The sequence below is a fragment of the Salmo salar genome, chromosome ssa05, assembly GCF_905237065.1.
Source record: "Salmo salar chromosome ssa05, Ssal_v3.1, whole genome shotgun sequence".
Lineage (NCBI taxonomy): Eukaryota > Metazoa > Chordata > Actinopteri > Salmoniformes > Salmonidae > Salmo > Salmo salar.
In genome coordinates, this window is record NC_059446.1 from 4765464 (window position 1) to 4789447 (window position 23984).

General features: G+C 44.0%; 1 protein-coding gene across 3 annotated transcripts in view; it reads right to left on the reverse strand.

Moving 5' to 3' along the window:
- Positions 1-1221: 1221 nt before the first annotated feature.
- The window catches only part of LOC106604111 (RING finger protein 44), a 56688-nt gene continuing 33925 nt past the window's right edge, over positions 1222-23984 (reverse strand). For all 3 annotated transcript variants that reach the window (XM_014198512.2, XM_045717820.1, XM_014198511.2), the window contains exons 10-11: positions 16438-16537; positions 1222-6224 (exon numbers count right to left, since the gene is read on the reverse strand). In XM_014198512.2, the coding sequence (XP_014053987.1) occupies positions 6162-6224; positions 16438-16537 (163 nt within the window). In that variant the 3' untranslated portion in view covers positions 1222-6161. The remainder of the gene's footprint in view (positions 6225-16437; positions 16538-23984) is intronic.

Consider the following 23984-nt stretch of genomic DNA (forward strand, 5'->3'; position numbering starts at 1 on the left):
TGTGTTATTGACTGTATGTTTGTTTATTCCATGTGTAACTCTGTGTTGTTTGTGTCTCACTGCTTTGCTTTATCTTGGCCAGGTCACAGTTGTAAATGAGAACTTGTTCTCAACTGGCCTACCTGGTTAAATAAAGGTGAATTATTTTTTTTATTTTTTAAAGAACTTGACTGGCCTGCACAGAGCCCTGACCTCAACCCCATCTAACACCTTTGGGAATGAAGACTTTGGAAAACCGACTGTGAGCCAGGCCTAATCGGCCAACATCAGTGTCCGACCTCACTAATGCTCTTGTGGATGAATGGAAGCAAGTCCCCCGCAGCAATGTTCCAACATCTAGTGGAAAGCCTTCCCAGAAGAGCGGAGGCTGTTATAGCAGCAATGTTCCAACATCTAGTGGAAAGCCTTCCCAGAAGAGTGGAGGCTGTTATAGCAGCAATGTTCCAACATCTAGTGGAAAGCCTTCCCTGAAGAGTGGAGGCTGTTATAGCAGCAATGTTCCAACATCTAGTGGAAAGCCTTCCCTGAAGAGTGGAGGCTGTTATAGCAGCAATGTTCCAACATCTAGTGGAAAGCCTTCCCAGAAGAGTGGAGGCTGTTATAGCAGCAATGTTCCAACATCTAGTGGAAAGCCTTCCCTGAAGAGCAGAGGCTGTTATAGCAGCAATGTTCCAACATCTAGTGGAAAGCCTTCCCTGAAGAGTGGAGGCTGTTATAGCAGGAAAGGGAGGGGGACCAACGCCATATTAACGCCCATGATTTTGAAATTAGATGTTGGAAAAGCAGGTGACCACATACTGTTGTCATGTAGTGTATGTAGGAAACAAACGTATTACACTAACCTCTTAGTAAATGTCTCATAGAATAATAGTTGGCTGTGAAGAAAGTTTATTTTTAACTTTTGCCATGCTATGTTCATCCTGATCTCACAAGATCACATTCCTTTTCTTGGCACAGTATGAGAGCCTAGGGCTCCGGTCAAAAGTAGTGCACTATATAGGGAATAGGGTGCCATAGGGCTCTGGTCAAAAGTAGTGCACTATATAGGGAATAGGGTTCCATAGGGCTCCGGTCAAAAGTAGTGCACTATATAGGGAACAGGGTTCCATAGGGCTCCGGTCAAAAGTAGTGCACTATATAGGGAACAGGGTTCCATACTAGCATTCATGACAACTTTCTGTGAACTCTAATGGTGAATTACAGTGAAAACAGGCAAAGGGGCAGTTGTAATATTGGTATACATCATACATTTATTAGTGAACAACACTCTCAAATCAGCCACGATAAAAATAAAAAATAAATGATTGCACGACTCGGTAAAGCAAAACTAGCAACTTTCAGTTTAAAAAAGTACAAATCTGAAAAATGTCAATCAGTACAGCTGTATATATAATACACTATAACTAGTTAAATGCTACAAACAATGTGATTCCAATGGAATGAAAACATAGCATTAAGAACCATTTTCCTAATATATATATATATAATATATTAGATATTATTATTATTATTTTTTTTAAATCCAAACATGGCAAAATTGAGGTAACTGTAAATGTGCAAGTACCAAAGCAAACATCTGGTTTCTAACACCGAACATGCCCCTGGCCCTGGCCTGTTGTTGGGTGGAGCCCCCTAGAAGCTGGAGGGAGCAGTAGAATCAGTAAACAGACCATTATTCCCACCACAGCAACAGATCATTGGAAAACAGTGGAAATCTACGGCGTAACCACGAAATCAAATCCTAAATAAAATTATTTTAGCTGCTTATTATTGGAACACCATTTTATTATTCTATTTGTTTTCCTTTGCGCCACACAAGCTGTGAGATTATTAATTAAATTGGATCACAGAAAGACTACAAGATTCTATTTTCATTTGTCCTTTATGTTTTGATTTTAAAATGACTTCAGCCTTTACAATATGGTCATTAAAACCTGCCAAATAGATGTTTCAATAAGTAAATAAAAGCTATCTAGATGTCAAATCTACATTGAGAATAAAGTAGGAGGTTATTAGTTTGACTAAAATGTATATTTTTTTTGGTTTTTTTTTAAATGTCCTTTAACTGTGTTGAATGTAACTGACCATTTTAAGGCTATTAGCATAGCAACATGCTCAAAGGATCCATCCGATCAGATCCTCATGTCAAACAGCATCACACCTAAAGCAGATCAGAATGGTTTTTTAACTATGGCTTTCAGTTAATTAGGTTCTAGACATGTTTATTATCTGAGGCGATAACAACATAGCAGACATATTATAACCAAACTTTAACTTTAAAATCCTGGATTTCTCCCCAGTTCCAAGTCCAGGCAACTTTTAATTTTAATAAAGCGCAAAATAAAATCTTGTAGTGATTCAGTTCTGTTACAAACGTGTGCAGTACAATGCATGGCAGTTATCAGCTGAGCATTAACGAAACTCCACCATCTGAACAACGGAACCTGAAGCCAACTAGAGCTAGATAAAAACCAGTTGGGACTTGGGACCTGGTCGGACATGCATATTGTGCACTGTTAAATAGTCCACCGTCCCCCCATGTCTAGATATCTTTCACTGAAAATACACACTTGGTTTTATTTTTTATTCACTTTTTTTTTTTAAATCATGCAAACACCTTTAGAGTTGTTTCGGAAGTGTATTTTTTTTTTTTAGGTAGGATAGTGTGCATCAATGGCACGTTTTTAAAATTGGATCCTAACCGTTATGTAACTATACATGTCTGTGGGTGGTGTGGTTGTTCAAGAAGACAAACTAAATGTATGATTACATGATGCAATATCCACCTACTCTGGCAAAAAAAAATATATATTTTATAATTCAACAATTATTATTATTATTATTATTACTACTTGTATTTGAATAGATTACATTAAAAATATGCATGGGCTGAGGAAAACAACCAAGAAAAATTGAAATCCACCACCAAACCTTTCATGGTATCTGTCCCATTAAAACAGACAGTTTTCCTTATTCTTATATACTGAGAAGCCCTGAGGGATTTTTTTTTACTTCTTTTTAATATGCCAGTGAACAGATATGTACACAGATTAACTCTCAAAGCTGTGGGTTTTTACTTTAAACTCATCCAGATGGCTTTTTTTCTCTCTTCTTCTTCTTCAAAAGGTGGTAACACACACACACGTCACAAAGAGACTCACATTCGCTATAGAAAAAACATGGCACGGTCCCTTTACACAAGAAAGCAAAATGTCCATCCTAAAAGTTACATCTGCCCACCAGTGCTTATTGGTGTAGTTGGGAATAGAAAGGAGTCCCCCTACTCACACAACACTTACAAAAAACACCCGAAGTAACATTTTATAGATTTTTCTTTTTTTTACTCCAACAACATTCCTTTTTGGAAATCTGAACAAAGATGAGGACAGTCCCAAATGGAACCCTATTACTATATATATATATATATATATATAGTGCACTAGTCTCTATGGGCCCTGGTCAAAAGTAGTGCACTACATAGGGTACCATTTGGGACACAAATCCTATAGATGTCCAACAGTATCACTCTACCAAACACCACTCCTCCCTTCGCGCTCCATCTTTGTCTCCAACCCCTTCCTGTTCTGATCATCACTGTGAAAAGTACAGTCAGCTCAGCTGGGACCAGAGCGTCTGTCTTGTCAGGTCACTAGAGATGTTTACAACAGGGAGTTAAAAACATTCTTTTGTCTTCAAAACAAGACGATTATCGAGAAGCTTTTCACACTGAAGCTATGCAGCGTACAACATGAATCTTTTACAACACCCATTAGTTAGCACGGCCTAACAACAAGACCTGACCAAGTTAAGTTGCCTTTTGGAACAGAACACATACCATTCAACCACACGCTTCCATGTTAGTGCTCTGACCTTGTCCTTTTAACACGTTGTCTCTAAGATAGCTAAAACCAATAAATAATACCATTTAAAAACTATACTCTTAAAAACAAGTGGAAATGACAAAGGGATTTTTTTTTTCTTTTTAAAGATTAGTAAGTAATAATATTTTTGTGCTTATCAAGGTCTTGAGAAGGCATATCTGAAATCTTGAAAGAGTATATATATATATATATATATTATATATATATGTAATATTGAATATTTGGCTCACAAACAAAGAGATAAAAGCCTGATTCTTCCAAAAACAGGAAGAAAAATGTCCACGTTAAACCCATCACTCATTGCACATACTGCTTTATGTATCAACCTCCAAAGCAGCAGTCAGTCAGTGTGGGTGATGCTGGGGTAGTGAAGGCCCCCTCCTGTCCCCCTCATCGATGCAGAGGTGCAGCAGAACCCCCCCACCCACCCACCCCTCTCTCTCTGGGTGAGCCAGCATTCCTTGTTTTTGTTTGCTTGTTTTTTGATTGTTATTATTTTTTTTTTTCATTTAAAATGTTGTGGCGATACTTGGTTAAAATATTGCTAGTTTTAAATCAACAGTCTATGCAAATCCTTCAGTGTTGCCCAGAATCTAGCAGACTCTCTCTCTCTCTCTCACACACAGGTTTTCCCAGAGGACCAACGTTGGCGAGGAGGATGGATGTGGTCATTGTGCAGAAAGAGCAGATGACTTCAAAGAGAGGCAGTGCTTTTTTTCCCCCCTCCTCTCCTCTCCTCTCCTCTCTCTGGGGGCCAATCTGAGGATCCTTCCTTTTCACCAGAACAACAAAGTAAACTCCACAGCATAATCTCTCCTCTTCCTCCACCCATCCATCCATCCATCCATCCATCCCTCAGTCCAGTCAGTTGTGTATCACAGTGTGGAACAACAGGGCGTGGAGGAGCGGATATGTCCCCAACAGGTCGTGATGGACCATCATTCTCAGTGCCAGATGTGTCCATAACCTCAGGCTAATTTTAACCACAGCAAGTCACACTTTCACAATTAGCAGATTGAAAAAAACAACAAACAAAAACAGGGAACAAACTATTGAAATCATCAATACATTATTGCAAAACATACATTATTGACAGGACACTTTTTGCCCATCAGTCACCTACACAAACATGCATCTATGACGGTCAGTCAGCCAGGCTTCTCCTCCAAGCCAGTGGAATGGTCTAGTCTCCCTACAGTACTATGACGGTCAGTCAGCCAGGCTTCTCCTCCAAGCCAGTGGAATGGTCTAGTCTCCCTACAGTACTATGACGGTCAGTCAGCCAGGCTTCTCCTCCAAGCCAGTGGAATGGTCTAGTCTCCCTACAGTACTATGACGGTCAGTCAGCCAGGCTTCTCCTCCAAGCCAGTGGAATGGTCTAGTCTCCCTACAGTACTATGACGGTCAGTCAGCCAGGCTTCTCCTCCAAGCCAGTGGAATGGTCTAGTCTCCCTACAGTACTATGACGGTCAGTCAGCCAGGCTTCTCCTCCAAGCCAGTGGAATGGTCTAGTCTCCCTACAGTACTATGACGGTCAGTCAGCCAGGCTTCTCCTCCAAGCCAGTGGAATGGTCTAGTCTCCCTACAGTTTTAACCGCGTTCCTATTATTGGCTTGCTGATTGAACAACGTGTGACGCCCCTCTCTCCGCTCCACCAGGTCCTCCCCCCCCCCCCCCCCCCCATGCAGGAAACTCCCAACTCACCTCTGTCACAAAGAACTAACCAAAACCACAAGATAACAAAAAAATAAATGAACAAAAAAAAAAACTTGTAAACGTAAAAGCCCTACGACGATAACAACATATGGTAGGTCACATCTTTGGAATCTGCAACACTGGGGCAAGGCAGAGGAGCAGATCGAGGAGGTGGATGAATGGGCTATCCCAGGCAGACTGACAGGCAGACTGACAGGCAGACTGACAGGCAGACTGACTGACAGGACAACTCTGTGGCTATGTGTTGGTAGCAGGCAGTAAGCCTTTTCATCAGATGCAGCAGTAGAAGCACAGCAGAGGTACAACCGAGGGAAGGGCTTCAAACATACAATCTTAGATTGCTTATTGTTGTTGAGGTGGGGCAGGAGTAGTTGTGTTGGGGGGAGGGGGGCAGGACACAGGCAGGGTAGGTGGCAGGAGTAGTGGTGGAGGGGACGCAGGCAGGCTAGGTAGGTGGCAGGAGTCCCCAGGCAGGCTGAGGCCGAGGCAGGCGCTAAGACAGACTCTGTGGGTTTAGTTTTGTGCTGCTTTCCAATCAAAGATCCCCAAAAGCCTGGGTATCACTCACTCCACCTCGCGGTGCACCTCTGACGCGTTCGCCCGGCAGATTGGACAAGTGCGATTGGTCTAGAAGGAAGACAAAAAAATAGAAGAAGAAAAGGGTGTTAACCTGTCCATCGCACTCTGGTCAAAAGTAGTGCACTATATAGGGAATAGGGTGCCAGCCTGGTCAAAAGTAGTGTACTATATAGGGAATAGGGTGCCAGCCTGGTCAAAAGTAGTGTACTATATAGGGAATAGGGTGCCAGCCTGGTCAAAAGTAGTGCACTATATAGGGAATAGGGTGCCAGCCTGGTCAAAAGTAGTGCACTATATAGGGAATAGGGTGCCAGCCTGGTCAACAGTAGTGTACTATATAGGGAATAGGGTGCCAGCCTGGTCAACAGTAGTGTACTATATAGGGAATAGGGTGCCAGCCTGGTCAAAAGTAGTGTACTATATAGGGAATAGGGTGCCAGCCTGGTCAAAAGTAGTGTACTATATAGGGAATAGGGTGCCAGCCTGGTCAAAAGTAGTGTACTATATAGGGAATAGGGTGCCAGCCTGGTCAACAGTAGTGTACTATATAGGGAATAGGGTGCCAGCCTGGTCAAAAGTAGTGTACTATATAGGGAATAGGGTGCCAGCCTGGTCAAAAGTAGTGTACTATATAGGGAATAGGGTGCCAGCCTGGTCAAAAGTAGTGTACTATATAGGGAATAGGGTGCCAGCCTGGTCAAAAGTAGTGTACTATATAGGGAATAGGGTGCCAGCCTGGTCAAAAGTAGTGTACTATATAGGGAATAGGGTGCCAGCCTGGTCAAAAGTAGTGTACTATATAGGGAATAGGGTGCCAGCCTGGTCAAAAGTAGTGTACTATATAGGGAATAGGGTGCCAGCCTGGTCAAAAGTAGTGTACTATATAGGGAATAGGGTGCCAGCCTGGTCAAAAGTAGTGTACTATATAGGGAATAGGGTGCCAGCCTGGTCAAAAGTAGTGTACTATATAGGGAATAGGGTGCCAGCCTGGTCAAAAGTAGTGTACTATATAGGGAATAGGGTGCCAGCCTGGTCAAAAGTAGTGTACTATATAGGGAATAGGGTGCCAGCCTGGTCAAAAGTAGTGCACTATATAGGGAATAGGGTGCCAGCCTGGTCAAAAGTAGTGCACTATATAGGGAATAGGGTGCCAGCCTGGTCAAAAGTAGTGCACTATATAGGGAATAGGGTGCCAGCCTGGTCAAAAGTAGTGTACTATATAGGGAATAGGGTGCCAGCCTGGTCAAAAGTAGTGTACTATATAGGGAATAGGGTGCCAGCCTGGTCAAAAGTAGTGTACTATATAGGGAATAGGGTGCCAGCCTGGTCAAAAGTAGTGTACTATATAGGGAATAGGGTGCCAGCCTGGTCAAAAGTAGTGTACTATATAGGGAATAGGGTGCCAGCCTGGTCAAAAGTAGTGTACTATATAGGGAATAGGGTGCCAGCCTGGTCAAAAGTAGTGTACTATATAGGGAATAGGGTGCCAGCCTGGTCAAAAGTAGTGTACTATATAGGGAATAGGGTGCCAGCCTGGTCAAAAGTAGTGTACTATATAGGGAATAGGGTGCCAGCCTGGTCAAAAGTAGTGTACTATATAGGGAATAGGGTGCCAGCCTGGTCAAAAGTAGTGTACTATATAGGGAATAGGGTGCCAGCCTGGTCAAAAGTAGTGTACTATATAGGGAATAGGGTGCCAGCCTGGTCAAAAGTAGTGTACTATATAGGGAATAGGGTGCCAGCCTGGTCAAAAGTAGTGTACTATATAGGGAATAGGGTGCCAGCCTGGTCAAAAGTAGTGCACTATATAGGGAATAGGGTGCCAGCCTGGTCAAAAGTAGTGTACTATATAGGGAATAGGGTGCCAGCCTGGTCAAAAGTAGTGTACTATATAGGGAATAGGGTGCCAGCCTGGTCAAAAGTAGTGTACTATATAGGGAATAGGGTGCCAGCCTGGTCAAAAGTAGTGTACTATATAGGGAATAGGGTGCCAGCCTGGTCAAAAGTAGTGTACTATATAGGGAATAGGGTGCCAGCCTGGTCAAAAGTAGTGCACTATATAGGGAATAGGGTGCCAGCCTGGTCAAAAGTAGTGTACTATATAGGGAATAGGGTGCCAGCCTGGTCAAAAGTAGTGCACTATATAGGGAATAGGGTGCCAGCCTGGTCAAAAGTAGTGCACTATATAGGGAATAGGGTGCCAGTCTGGTCAAAAGTAGTGCACTATATAGGGAATAGGGTGCCAGCCTGGTCAAAAGTAGTGTACTATATAGGGAATAGGGTGCCAGCCTGGTCAAAAGTAGTGCACTATATAGGGAATAGGGTGCCAGCCTGGTCAAAAGTAGTGTACTATATAGGGAATAGGGTGCCAGCCTGGTCAAAAGTAGTGTACTATATAGGGAATAGGGTGCCAGCCTGGTCAAAAGTAGTGTACTATATAGGGAATAGGGTGCCAGCCTGGTCAAAAGTAGTGTACTATATAGGGAATAGGGTGCCAGCCTGGTCAAAAGTAGTGTACTATATAGGGAATAGGGTGCCAGCCTGGTCAAAAGTAGTGTACTATATAGGGAATAGGGTGCCAGCCTGGTCAAAAGTAGTGTACTATATAGGGAATAGGGTGCCAGCCTGGTCAAAAGTAGTGTACTATATAGGGAATAGGGTGCCAGCCTGGTCAAAAGTAGTGTACTATATAGGGAATAGGGTGCCAGCCTGGTCAAAAGTAGTGTACTATATAGGGAATAGGGTGCCAGCCTGGTCAAAAGTAGTGTACTATATAGGGAATAGGGTGCCAGCCTGGTCAAAAGTAGTGTACTATATAGGGAATAGGGTGCCAGCCTGGTCAAAAGTAGTGTACTATATAGGGAATAGGGTGCCAGCCTGGTCAAAAGTAGTGTACTATATAGGGAATAGGGTGCCAGCCTGGTCAAAAGTAGTGTACTATATAGGGAATAGGGTGCCAGCCTGGTCAAAAGTAGTGTACTATATAGGGAATAGGGTGCCAGCCTGGTCAAAAGTAGTGTACTATATAGGGAATAGGGTGCCAGCCTGGTCAAAAGTAGTGTACTATATAGGGAATAGGGTGCCAGCCTGGTCAAAAGTAGTGTACTATATAGGGAATAGGGTGCCAGCCTGGTCAAAAGTAGTGTACTATATAGGGAATAGGGTGCCAGCCTGGTCAAAAGTAGTGTACTATATAGGGAATAGGGTGCCAGCCTGGTCAAAAGTAGTGTACTATATAGGGAATAGGGTGCCAGCCTGGTCAAAAGTAGTGTACTATATAGGGAATAGGGTGCCAGCCTGGTCAAAAGTAGTGTACTATATAGGGAATAGGGTGCCAGCCTGGTCAAAAGTAGTGTACTATATAGGGAATAGGGTGCCAGCCTGGTCAAAAGTAGTGTACTATATAGGGGAATAGGGTGCCAGCCTGGTCAAAAGTAGTGTACTATATAGGGAATAGGGTGCCAGCCTGGTCAAAAGTAGTGTACTATATAGGGAATAGGGTGCCAGCCTGGTCAAAAGTAGTGTACTATATAGGGAATAGGGTGCCAGCCTGGTCAAAAGTAGTGTACTATATAGGGAATAGGGTGCCAGCCTGGTCAAAAGTAGTGTACTATATAGGGAATAGGGTGCCAGCCTGGTCAAAAGTAGTGTACTATATAGGGAATAGGGTGCCAGCCTGGTCAAAAGTAGTGTACTATATAGGGAATAGGGTGCCAGCCTGGTCAAAAGTAGTGTACTATATAGGGAATAGGGTGCCAGCCTGGTCAAAAGTAGTGTACTATATAGGGAATAGGGTGCCAGCCTGGTCAAAAGTAGTGTACTATATAGGGAATAGGGTGCCAGCCTGGTCAAAAGTAGTGTACTATATAGGGAATAGGGTGCCAGCCTGGTCAAAAGTAGTGTACTATATAGGGAATAGGGTGCCAGCCTGGTCAAAAGTAGTGTACTATATAGGGAATAGGGTGCCAGCCTGGTCAAAAGTAGTGTACTATATAGGGAATAGGGTGCCAGCCTGGTCAAAAGTAGTGTACTATATAGGGAATAGGGTGCCAGCCTGGTCAAAAGTAGTGTACTATATAGGGGAATAGGGTGCCAGCCTGGTCAAAAGTAGTGTACTATATAGGGAATAGGGTGCCAGCCTGGTCAAAAGTAGTGTACTATATAGGGAATAGGGTGCCAGCCTGGTCAAAAGTAGTGTACTATATAGGGAATAGGGTGCCAGCCTGGTCAAAAGTAGTGTACTATATAGGGAATAGGGTGCCAGCCTGGTCAAAAGTAGTGTACTATATAGGGAATAGGGTGCCAGCCTGGTCAAAAGTAGTGTACTATATAGGGAATAGGGTGCCAGCCTGGTCAAAAGTAGTGTACTATATAGGGAATAGGGTGCCAGCCTGGTCAAAAGTAGTGTACTATATAGGGAATAGGGTGCCAGCCTGGTCAAAAGTAGTGTACTATATAGGGAATAGGGTGCCAGCCTGGTCAAAAGTAGTGTACTATATAGGGAATAGGGTGCCAGCCTGGTCAAAAGTAGTGTACTATATAGGGAATAGGGTGCCAGCCTGGTCAAAAGTAGTGTACTATATAGGGAATAGGGTGCCAGCCTGGTCAAAAGTAGTGTACTATATAGGGAATAGGGTGCCAGCCTGGTCAAAAGTAGTGTACTATATAGGGAATAGGGTGCCAGCCTGGTCAAAAGTAGTGTACTATATAGGGAATAGGGTGCCAGCCTGGTCAAAAGTAGTGTACTATATAGGGAATAGGGTGCCAGCCTGGTCAAAAGTAGTGTACTATATAGGGAATAGGGTGCCAGCCTGGTCAAAAGTAGTGTACTATATAGGGAATAGGGTGCCAGCCTGGTCAAAAGTAGTGTACTATATAGGGAATAGGGTGCCAGCCTGGTCAAAAGTAGTGTACTATATAGGGAATAGGGTGCCAGCCTGGTCAAAAGTAGTGTACTATATAGGGGAATAGGGTGCCAGCCTGGTCAAAAGTAGTGTACTATATAGGGAATAGGGTGCCAGCCTGGTCAAAAGTAGTGTACTATATAGGGAATAGGGTGCCAGCCTGGTCAAAAGTAGTGTACTATATAGGGAATAGGGTGCCAGCCTGGTCAAAAGTAGTGTACTATATAGGGAATAGGGTGCCAGCCTGGTCAAAAGTAGTGTACTATATAGGGAATAGGGTGCCAGCCTGGTCAAAAGTAGTGTACTATATAGGGAATAGGGTGCCAGCCTGGTCAAAAGTAGTGTACTATATAGGGGAATAGGGTGCCAGCCTGGTCAAAAGTAGTGTACTATATAGGGAATAGGGTGCCAGCCTGGTCAAAAGTAGTGTACTATATAGGGAATAGGGTGCCAGCCTGGTCAAAAGTAGTGCACTATATAGGGAATAGGGTGCCAGCCTGGTCAAAAGTAGTGTACTATATAGGGAATAGGGTGCCAGCCTGGTCAAAAGTAGTGTACTATATAGGGAATAGGGTGCCAGCCTGGTCAAAAGTAGTGTACTATATAGGGAATAGGGTGCCAGCCTGGTCAAAAGTAGTGTACTATATAGGGAATAGGGTGCCAGCCTGGTCAAAAGTAGTGTACTATATAGGGAATAGGGTGCCAGCCTGGTCAAAAGTAGTGTACTATATAGGGAATAGGGTGCCAGCCTGGTCAAAAGTAGTGTACTATATAGGGAATAGGGTGCCAGCCTGGTCAAAAGTAGTGTACTATATAGGGAATAGGGTGCCAGCCTGGTCAAAAGTAGTGTACTATATAGGGAATAGGGTGCCAGCCTGGTCAAAAGTAGTGTACTATATAGGGAATAGGGTGCCAGCCTGGTCAAAAGTAGTGTACTATATAGGGAATAGGGTGCCAGCCTGGTCAAAAGTAGTGTACTATATAGGGAATAGGGTGCCAGCCTGGTCAAAAGTAGTGTACTATATAGGGAATAGGGTGCCAGCCTGGTCAAAAGTAGTGTACTATATAGGGAATAGGGTGCCAGCCTGGTCAAAAGTAGTGTACTATATAGGGAATAGGGTGCCAGCCTGGTCAAAAGTAGTGTACTATATAGGGAATAGGGTGCCAGCCTGGTCAAAAGTAGTGTACTATATAGGGAATAGGGTGCCAGCCTGGTCAAAAGTAGTGTACTATATAGGGAATAGGGTGCCAGCCTGGTCAAAAGTAGTGTACTATATAGGGAATAGGGTGCCAGCCTGGTCAAAAGTAGTGTACTATATAGGGAATAGGGTGCCAGCCTGGTCAAAAGTAGTGTACTATATAGGGAATAGGGTGCCAGCCTGGTCAAAAGTAGTGTACTATATAGGGAATAGGGTGCCAGCCTGGTCAAAAGTAGTGTACTATATAGGGAATAGGGTGCCAGCCTGGTCAAAAGTAGTGTACTATATAGGGAATAGGGTGCCAGCCTGGTCAAAAGTAGTGTACTATATAGGGAATAGGGTGCCAGCCTGGTCAAAAGTAGTGTACTATATAGGGAATAGGGTGCCAGCCTGGTCAAAAGTAGTGTACTATATAGGGAATAGGGTGCCAGCCTGGTCAAAAGTAGTGTACTATATAGGGAATAGGGTGCCAGCCTGGTCAAAAGTAGTGTACTATATAGGGAATAGGGTGCCAGCCTGGTCAAAAGTAGTGTACTATATAGGGAATAGGGTGCCAGCCTGGTCAAAAGTAGTGTACTATATAGGGAATAGGGTGCCAGCCTGGTCAAAAGTAGTGTACTATATAGGGAATAGGGTGCCAGCCTGGTCAAAAGTAGTGTACTATATAGGGAATAGGGTGCCAGCCTGGTCAAAAGTAGTGTACTATATAGGGAATAGGGTGCCAGCCTGGTCAAAAGTAGTGTACTATATAGGGAATAGGGTGCCAGCCTGGTCAAAAGTAGTGTACTATATAGGGAATAGGGTGCCAGCCTGGTCAAAAGTAGTGTACTATATAGGGAATAGGGTGCCAGCCTGGTCAAAAGTAGTGTACTATATAGGGAATAGGGTGCCAGCCTGGTCAAAAGTAGTGTACTATATAGGGAATAGGGTGCCAGCCTGGTCAAAAGTAGTGTACTATATAGGGAATAGGGTGCCAGCCTGGTCAAAAGTAGTGTACTATATAGGGAATAGGGTGCCAGCCTGGTCAAAAGTAGTGTACTATATAGGGAATAGGGTGCCAGCCTGGTCAAAAGTAGTGTACTATATAGGGAATAGGGTGCCAGCCTGGTCAAAAGTAGTGTACTATATAGGGAATAGGGTGCCAGCCTGGTCAAAAGTAGTGTACTATATAGGGAATAGGGTGCCAGCCTGGTCAAAAGTAGTGTACTATATAGGGAATAGGGTGCCAGCCTGGTCAAAAGTAGTGTACTATATAGGGAATAGGGTGCCAGCCTGGTCAACAGTAGTGTACTATATAGGGAATAGGGTGCCAGCCTGGTCAAAAGTAGTGTACTATATAGGGAATAGGGTGCCAGCCTGGTCAAAAGTAGTGTACTATATAGGGAATAGGGTGCCAGCCTGGTCAAAAGTAGTGTACTATATAGGGAATAGGGTGCCAGCCTGGTCAAAAGTAGTGTACTATATAGGGAATAGGGTGCCAGCCTGGTCAAAAGTAGTGTACTATATAGGGAATAGGGTGCCAGCCTGGTCAAAAGTAGTGTACTATATAGGGAATAGGGTGCCAGCCTGGTCAAAAGTAGTGTACTATATAGGGAATAGGGTGCCAGCCTGGTCAAAAGTAGTGTACTATATAGGGAATAGGGTGCCAGCCTGGTCAAAAGTAGTGTACTATATAGGGAATAGGGTGCCAGCCTGGTCAAAAGTAGTGTACTATATAGGGAATAGGGTGCCAGCCTGGTCAAAAGTAGTGTACTATATAGGGAATAGGGTGCCAGCCTGGTCAAAAGTAGTGTACTATATAGGGAATAGGGTGCCAGCCTGGTCAAAAGTAGTGTACTATATAGGGAATAGGGTGCCAGCCTGGTCAAAAGTAGTGTACTTATAGGGAATAGGGTGCCAGCCTGGTCAAAAGTAGTGTACTATATAGGGAATAGGGTGCCAGCCTGGTCAAAAGTAGTGTACTATATAGGGAATAGGGTGCCAGCCTGGTCAAAAGTAGTGTACTATATAGGGAATAGGGTGCCAGCCTGGTCAAAAGTAGTGTACTATATAGGGAATAGGGTGCCAGCCTGGTCAAAAGTAGTGTACTATATAGGGAATAGGGTGCCAGCCTGGTCAACAGTAGTGTACTATATAGGGAATAGGGTGCCAGCCTGGTCAAAAGTAGTGTACTATATAGGGAATAGGGTGCCAGCCTGGTCAAAAGTAGTGTACTATATAGGGAATAGGGTGCCAGCCTGGTCAAAAGTAGTGTACTATATAGGGAATAGGGTGCCAGCCTGGTCAAAAGTAGTGTACTATATAGGGAATAGGGTGCCAGCCTGGTCAAAAGTAGTGTACTATATAGGGAATAGGGTGCCAGCCTGGTCAAAAGTAGTGCACTATATAGGGAATAGGGTGCCAGCCTGGTCAAAAGTAGTGTACTATATAGGGAATAGGGTGCCAGCCTGGTCAAAAGTAGTGTACTATATAGGGAATAGGGTGCCAGCCTGGTCAACAGTAGTGTACTATATAGGGAATAGGGTGCCAGCCTGGTCAAAAGTAGTGTACTATATAGGGAATAGGGTGCCAGCCTGGTCAAAAGTAGTGTACTATATAGGGAATAGGGTGCCAGCCTGGTCAAAAGTAGTGTACTATATAGGGAATAGGGTGCCAGCCTGGTCAAAAGTAGTGTACTATATAGGGAATAGGGTGCCTGGTCAAAAGTAGTGCACTATATAGGGAATAGGGTGCCAGCCTGGTCAAAAGTAGTGTACTATATAGGGAATAGGGTGCCAGCCTGGTCAAAAGTAGTGTACTATATAGGGAATAGGGTGCCAGCCTGGTCAAAAGTAGTGTACTATATAGGGAATAGGGTGCCAGCCTGGTCAAAAGTAGTGTACTATATAGGGAATAGGGTGCCAGCCTGGTCAAAAGTAGTGCACTATATAGGGAATAGGGTGCCAGCCTGGTCAAAAGTAGTGCACTATATAGGGAATAGGGTGCCAGCCTGGTCAACAGTAGTGTACTATATAGGGAATAGGGTGCCAGCCTGGTCAAAAGTAGTGTACTATATAGGGAATAGGGTGCCAGCCTGGTCAAAAGTAGTGTACTATATAGGGAATAGGGTGCCAGCCTGGTCAAAAGTAGTGCACTATATAGGGAATAGGGTGCCAGCCTGGTCAAAAGTAGTGTACTATATAGGGAATAGGGTGCCAGCCTGGTCAAAAGTAGTGTACTATATAGGGAATAGGGTGCCAGCCTGGTCAAAAGTAGTGTACTATATAGGGAATAGGGTGCCAGCCTGGTCAAAAGTAGTGTACTATATAGGGAATAGGGTGCCAGCCTGGTCAAAAGTAGTGTACTATATAGGGAATAGGGTGCCAGCCTGGTCAAAAGTAGTGTACTATATAGGGAATAGGGTGCCAGCCTGGTCAAAAGTAGTGTACTATATAGGGAATAGGGTGCCAGCCTGGTCAAAAGTAGTGTACTATATAGGGAATAGGGTGCCAGCCTGGTCAAAAGTAGTGCACTATATAGGGAATAGGGTGCCTGGTCAAAAGTAGTGTACTATATAGGGAATAGGGTGCCAGCCTGGTCAAAAGTAGTGTACTATATAGGGAATAGGGTGCCAGCCTGGTCAAAAGTAGTGTACTATATAGGGAATAGGGTGCCAGCCTGGTCAAAAGTAGTGTAGTATATAGGGAATAGGGTGCCTGGTCAAAAGTAGTGTACTATATAGGGAATAGGGTGCCAGCCTGGTCAAAAGTAGTGTACTATATAGGGAATAGGGTGCCAGCCTGGTCAACAGTAGTGTACTATATAGGGAATAGGGTGCCAGCCTGGTCAACAGTAGTGTACTATATAGGGAATAGGGTGCCAGCCTGGTCAAAAGTAGTGTACTATATAGGGAATAGGGTGCCAGCCTGGTCAACAGTAGTGTACTATATAGGGAATAGGGTGCCAGCCTGGTCAAAAGTAGTGTACTATATAGGGAATAGGGTGCCAGCCTGGTCAAAAGTAGTGTACTATATAGGGAATAGGGTGCCAGCCTGGTCAAAAGTAGTGTACTATATAGGGAATAGGGTGCCAGCCTGGTCAAAAGTTGAGTACTATATAGGGAATAGGGTGCCATTTGAGACGTAACCGTAGAGTTAGCGATGGATGGAATGGGCTTACCTTTAACCATTTGTCGACACACTTAGCGTGGAACTCGTGGTTGCAGGGTAAAACCCTCAGTAGCTGCCTACACTCAAAGTCACTGAAGCACACAACACACCTGGAAGAGAGAACAGAGTATTACACAGAGCATCATCAGGTTCTGAAATACTGCATGTTTAAAAAGGACAAGACAGTTACTGTTACGATGGGGGAGGGAGGGAGGGATGGAGGGATGGCTGGCTGGAGGGAGGGAGGGAGGATGGATGGTAGGGCTGAGCGATACAACCAAAATATCATATCACAATATTGTTCACAGTATTGGCTAGCTATGTGTCCTCTGACTAGCCAGGACAAAGTCATTTAAACAATTTCACTAATATCAAATTCAATAAATCGTAGCATGGAGGGAGGGAGGCTCAGTTGGTAGAGCATGGTGTTTGCAACGCCAGGGTTGTGGGTTCGATTCCCACGGGGGACCAGTATAGGGAAAAAATGTCTGAAATGTATGCATTCACTACTGTAAGTCGCTCTGGATAAGAGCGTCTGCTAAATGACTAAAATGTAAAAATGTAAAAAAAATGTAAATGTAATGTTTATGGGTTCATTCAATCGTTTTTACCTGATTAAGTAGAATCATGTTGAATATTTTTTTTTTAACTACCATTTATTTTCATAAAACTCTTCCTGCTGTCATGTATTTTTATATATCTATATATTCATCTATCAATATATATATATATATTGTGTCAAAACAAGTTTTAAAATGTCCAAATCCATAATCAATATGCTGAAATAAATCATATGTTGAAGGTCAATATATAAAAACTACTTCCTGTACACACACACACACACACACACACACACACACACACACACACACACACACACACACACACACACACACACACACACACACACACACACACACACACACACACACACACACACACACACACACACACACACACACACACACGTCACACTTGTGTTCATACTACTTTCATTTTACTAAGTTAGAACCTTAAAAAAATGCTCATGCATCAGCATTGACCAACTCCAGCCTGAAATTGATAAGCTTGTTCTACTGTAATCAATATAATAACAAAATCGTGCAGATGAATCACTCACGTCAACATTACATTTTACATTTTACATTTTAGTCATTTAGCAGATGCTCTTATCCAGAGCGACTTACAGTAGTGAATGCATACATTTTTTTTCTCCGTACTGGTCCCCCGTGGGAATCGAACCCACAACCCTGGCGTTGCAAACACCATGCTCTACCAACTGAGCCACACGGGACCGATTGTAAGGAAAACAATGGAACCGACGCTACATGTGCCATTCGCACTCTTCTAAAAGACAAACCACAACCAACTTGGGTACACTACATATATACAGTGCATTGGGAAAGTATTCAGACCTCTAGACTTTTTCCACATTTTGTTACGTTACAGCCTTATTCTAAAATTGATTATACTGTTTTTTTCCCCCTCTCAATCTACAAACAATACCCCATAATGACAAAGAACAACACATTTAGATTTTTTTTGCTCATTTAGAATAAAAAAAAAATGGAATATTACATTTATATAAGTTTTCAGACACCTTTACTCAGTACTTTGTTGAAGCATCTTCGGCAGCGATTACAACCTCGAGTCTTCTTGGGTATGACGCTACAAGCTTGGCACACCTGTATTTGGGGAGTTTCTCCCATTCTTCTCTGCAGATCCTCTCAAGCTCTGTCAGGTTGGACGGGGAGCATCGCTGCACAGCTATTTTCAGGTCTCTCCAGAGATGTTCGATCAGGTTCGAGTTCGGCCTTTGGCTGGGCCACTCAAGGACATTGAGATTTGTCTTGGCTGTGTGCTTAGGTCGTTGTCCTGTTGGAAGGTGAACCTTCGCCCCAGTCTGAGGTCCTGAGCACACTACAACAGGTTTTCATCAAGAATCTCTATACTTTTCTCCGTTCATCTTTCCCTCGATCCTGACCAGTCTCCCAGTCCCTGCCGCTGAAAAACATCCCCGCAGCATGATGCTGCCACCACCATGCTTCACCGTAAGGATGGTGCCATGCTTCCTCCAGACGTGACGCTTGGCATTCAGGCCAAAGAGTTCCATCCTGGTTTCATCAGACCAGAGAATCTTGGTTATCATGGTCGGAGAGTCTTTAGGTGCCATTTGGCAAACTCCAAGTGGGCTGTCATGGGTTCTCACTTTGTCAGAGTGACCATCGGGTTCTTGGTCACCTCCCTGACTAAGGCCCTTCTCCCCCGATTGCTCAGTTTGGCCCGGCGGCCAGCTCTAGGAAGAGTCTTGGTGGTTCCAAACTTCTTCCATTTCAGAATGATGGAGGCAACTGTATTCTTGGGGACCTTCAATGCTGCAGACATTTTTTGGGACCTTACATAGACAGTTGTGTGCCTTTCCAAATCATGTCCAATCAATTGAATTTACCACAGGTGGACTACAATCAAATTATAGAAACATCAGGTGCATCACCTGAGGTCAATTTTGAGTCTCATAGCAAAGGGTCTGAATACTTATGTAAATAAAGTTTTTCCCTTCTTACATACATTTGCAAAAAATGTCTAAAAACCTGTTTTCACTTTGTCATTATGGGGTATTATGTGTAGATTGATGAGGGGAAAAAAGTAATTGAATAATAAAAATAAAAAAATATATAAAAGTCAAGGGCTCTGAACACGTTCTGAATGCACTGTACCCGTCAATAGCCATTTATCAACTTATCTGCTTGTGGAACAATGTGTACAGCATATGGCAAATACGAAATAGGAAACACAATACTTTCTTGACTGGATAATTTCAACAAATCATCTCTCCATAAAGTCATTCTAAATAGTGACTGGGGTTGGCTTTAGTTTGAGTGACAGCTTGACTGTCAAATCCATGTGTTAAGTTTGTGGCTAGCGACTTTTATACAGAGAGAAGTGCGAATTGTCTGCCATTTTGATTTTGAAAACAGCTTTATAAATCCTGCGACAGAGGCACGAATGACAAATTTAACGGTGACAAAATAATATTAATTTGATTCAAACAATCGATTTAGTGTCATGTCAGCGTGATGACTTTACACTTTTTTAATAACCAGTCGTGCGTAATCATGGACTCAAAGGGAAGCAAACTTCCCTAAACTATTTACCAAGAAAAAAAAAAGAAAAATAATAATTTATCAAAATCAAATTTTATTTGTCACATACACATGTTTAGCAGATGTTATTGCGGGTATATCGAAATGCTTGTGTTTCTAGTTCCAACAGTGCAGTAATATCTAACAATACACACAATCTAAAGTAAAGGAATGAAATTAAGAATATATAAATATATGGATGAGCAATGTCAGAGTGGCATAGACTAAGATACAGTAGAATAGGATAGAATGCAGTATATAGATATGAGATGAGGAATGTAAAATATGTAAACATTATTAAAAGTGACTAGTGTTCCAATTATTAAAGTGACCAGTGATTCCTAGTCTATGTATTTAGGGCAGCAGCCTCTAATGTGCTAGTGATGGCTGTTTAACAGTCTGATGGCCTTGAGATAGAAGCTGTTTTTCAGTCTCTTGGTCCCAGCTTTGATGTACCTGTACTGACCTCGCCTTCTAGATGATAGCGGGGTGAACAGGCAGTGGCTCGGGTGGTTGTTGTCCTTGATGATCTTTTTTGGCCTTCCTGTGACATTGGGTGGTGTAGGTGTCCTGGAGGGCAGGTAGTTTGCCCCCAGTGATTGCAGGCGGTGCAGTTTCTGTACCAGGCGGTGATACAGCCCGACAGGATGCTCTCAATTGTGCATCTGTAAAAGCTGTGAGTGTTTTAGGTGCCAAGCCAAATTTCTTCTGCTTCCTGAGGTTGAAGAGGCACTGTTGCGCCTTCTTCACCACACTGTCTGTGTGGGTGGACCATTTCATCAGTGATGTTTACGCCGAGGAGCTTGAAGCTTTCCACCTTCTCCACTGCGGTCTTGCCGATGTGGATAGGGGGGTGCTCCCTCTGCTGTTTCCTGAAGTCCACGATCATCTCCTTTGTTTTGTTGACCTTGGGTGAGAGGTTATTTTCCTGGCAGCCACACTCCCAGGGCCCTCACCTCCTCCCTGTAGAATGTCTTGTCATTGTTGGTAATCAGGCCTACTACGGTTGTGTCGTCTGCGATCATCTGATTGAGTTGGAGGCGTGCATGGCCACGTAGTCGTGGGTGAACAGGGAGTACAGGAGGATCAGCGAAGTGGAGATGTTGTTTGGAGGGTACTATGGTGTTGGAGGGTGAGCTGTAGTCAATGTACGACATTCTTACATAGGTATTCCTCTTGTCCAGATGGGATAGGGCAATGTGCAGTGCGATGGCATCGTCTGTGGATCCTTTGGGGCGGTAAGCAAATTGAAGTGGGTCTAGGGCGTCAGTTAAGGTAGAGGTGATATGATCCTTGGCTAGTCTCTCAAAGCACTTCATGATGACAGAAGTGAGTGTTATGGGGTGATTGTCATTTAGTTCAGTTACCTTTGCTTTCTTGGGTACAGGAACAATGGTGGACATCTTGAAGTATGTGGGGACAACAGACCGGGATAGGTAGAAATGCAATATGTCCATAAACACTCCAGCCAGCTAGTCTGTGCATGCTCTGAGGACGCGGCTAGGGATGCCGTCTGGGCCCGGCAGCCTTGCGAGGGTTAACACGCTTAAAATGTCTTACTCACATCGGCCACAGAGAAGGAGAGCCCACAGTCCTTGGTAGCGGGCCGCGTCGGTGGCGCTGTGTTATCCTCAAATCGGGCGAAGAATGTATTCAGCTTGTCCGGAAGCAAGAGGTCGGTGTCCCCATAGTGGCAGGTTTTCCATCTGTAGTCCATGATTGTCTGTAGACCCTGCCACATACGTCTCGTGTCTGAGCTGTTAAATTGTCTCCATACTGCCGTTTTGCCTGTTTCCCTCCATAACGCAATAACTACACTGTTTGTATTCTGCTATATTCCCAGTCACCTTGCCATGGTTAAATGCGATGGTTCGTGCTTTCAGTTTTGCGTGAATGCTGCCATCTATCAATGGTTTCTGGTTAGGGTAGGTTTTAATAGTCACAGTGGGAACAACATCTCCTATACACTTCCTGATGAACTCAGTCACCGTATCAGTATATACACGTCGATATTGTTCTCGGACGCTACCCGGAACATATCCCAGTCTGCGCGATCAAAACAATCTTGAAGCTTGGATTCAGATTGGTCAGACCAGCGTTGAATAGTCCTTAGCGCGGGCATTTCCTGTTTGAGTTTCTGCCTATAGGAAGTGAGGAGTAAAATTGGGTCGTGATTATATTTGCCAAAGGGAGGGCGGAGGGAGGGCCTGGTAGGCATCCCGGAAGTTGAAGTAGCAGTGGTCGAGTGTTTTAGCAGCGCGAGTACTACAGTCAATGTGTTGATAGAACTTCGGTAACGTTTTCCTCAAATTTGCTTTGTTAAAATCCCCAGCTACAATAAAATGCGCCCTCAGGATTAGTGGTTTCCAGTTTGCATAAAGTCCAGTGAAGTTCTTTGAGGGCCGTCGTGGTATCGGCATGAGGGGTAATATACACGGCTGTGACTATAACCGAAGAGAATTCTCTTGGGAGGTAATACGGTCAGCAGGTATTCTAGGTCGGGTGAACAAAAGGACTTGAGTTCCTGTATGTTATCACAATCACACCAGGGGTAGTTAATCATGAAACATACACCCCTGCTCTTCTTCCCGGAGAGAGATATTTATTCTTGTCTGCACGATGAACTGAGAACCCAACTGGCTGTACGGACTCAGACAGAATATCCAGAGAGAGCCATGTTTCCGTGAAACAGAGTATGTTACAATTGCCCTGATCTCTCTCTGGAAGGAAATCCTCGCCCTGAGCTCGTCAACTTTATTATCCAGAAACTGAACATTAGGGAGTAATAAACTCTGAAGCGGTGGGTGGTGTGCACACCTTCTGAATCAGACTAGAAGTCTGATTCCTTTGTGTGCACACCTATTTTCCGTCAGCGGTGTTTTAGAACAGCCTCTGGAATCAGTTCAAATGCCCTGGGGGAAGGGGGGGGTACAAACAAAGGATCCGATTTGGGAAAGTCATATTCATGGTCGTAATGCTGGTGATTTACCGCCGCTCTGATATCTAAAAGTTCTTCCCGGCTGTATGTAATAAACACACATTTCCGCGACTAATAATGTAACAAATAACACATTAAAAAAAATTAAACACTGCAAAGTTTCCTAAGAGCTAGAAGCATGGCAGCCCTATCCGTCGGCGCCATTCATTCTTTAGTCTCTTTGTGTTTCATAAATATCCTTCAGTTCGCAAGAGGCTGAAACGATCTGCCCAGAGAAAGCATCCGAGCGAACGAAACAGTGTCCCCCACTGTCCCAGTATGTGTAGCGTATCTATCTGATGCTGTCGGGTCAGAAAGAGTATGACATTGTTTGCCCGCCCGTAGCATTGAATGCAAGAGAAGCCAGCAAGCATTTGGCCTCCCTTGTAGTAATCGTAGAGTTTTTTAAATAATAGCCAATCAGCGTTGAGCTAAACTGAGTGAGCTCAGCTGTGAATGGTCCTGGTGCACCAAAAAAAAAATTCAACGGTGTCAAGGGAAGCCAGTTTGGATTTGGCTACAGACAAATCACATCACAAGCCAAATGTCATTACAGACAGAAAAAAAACTTGAATTGTTGCATCTCCTTGTGTCCTCCCTCTGGTGGCTAGCTAGCTAGTTAAAAATCATCCCTTCCCTAAATTTGCCATAGATGGAAATATGGATTTTTCACTTAACTTACTTCTCTGTATTTCTCTGTACTGGCCAACAGCGATTCAGATCCAACCATAAATTCATACAATTGTGCCCCTGGCCTGAGAGGATGGAAGTTTTTTTTGTATTTTTACCCCTTTTACTCCACAATTTCGTGATATCCAAATTGGTAGTTACAGTCTTGTCCCATTGCTGCAACTCCCCTACAGACTCGGGAGAGACGAAGGTCAAGAGCCATGCTTCCACCAAAACACGACCCTGCCAAGAGCTGCATTGCTTCTTGACACACTGCTCGCTTAACCTGGAAGCCAGCCGCACCAATGTGTCGGATGAAACACCGTCCAACTGGCGACCAAAGTCAGCTTGTAGGCACCGGCCTGCCGCAAGGAGTAGCTAGAGCGCGATGGGACAAGGAAAATCCCGCCCGGCCAAACCCTCCTCTAACCCGGACGACGCCGGGCCAAATGTGTCTCCCGGTCACGGCCGGCTGTGCTACAGCCTGGGATTGAACCCGGGGCTGTAGTGACGCCTGTACTGCGATGCAGTGCCTTACATGCTGACCACACCTCTCGCATCGCGTGTGTTGCAAAAATAAAATGTACACATACATGTTATTCAATCATTGCGCGCATTTCTGCGTAGCTGGGTGCTAAAATAGAACTTGGTTCTATTGGTGACGCTCAACAAGTACTGCCTCTCAAATCTCCTCATTGGTTTTTAGGAGCATATACCCACGCGGGTGATTGAAATATGAACTGAGGTCCACACTACAGTCGGTTGTAG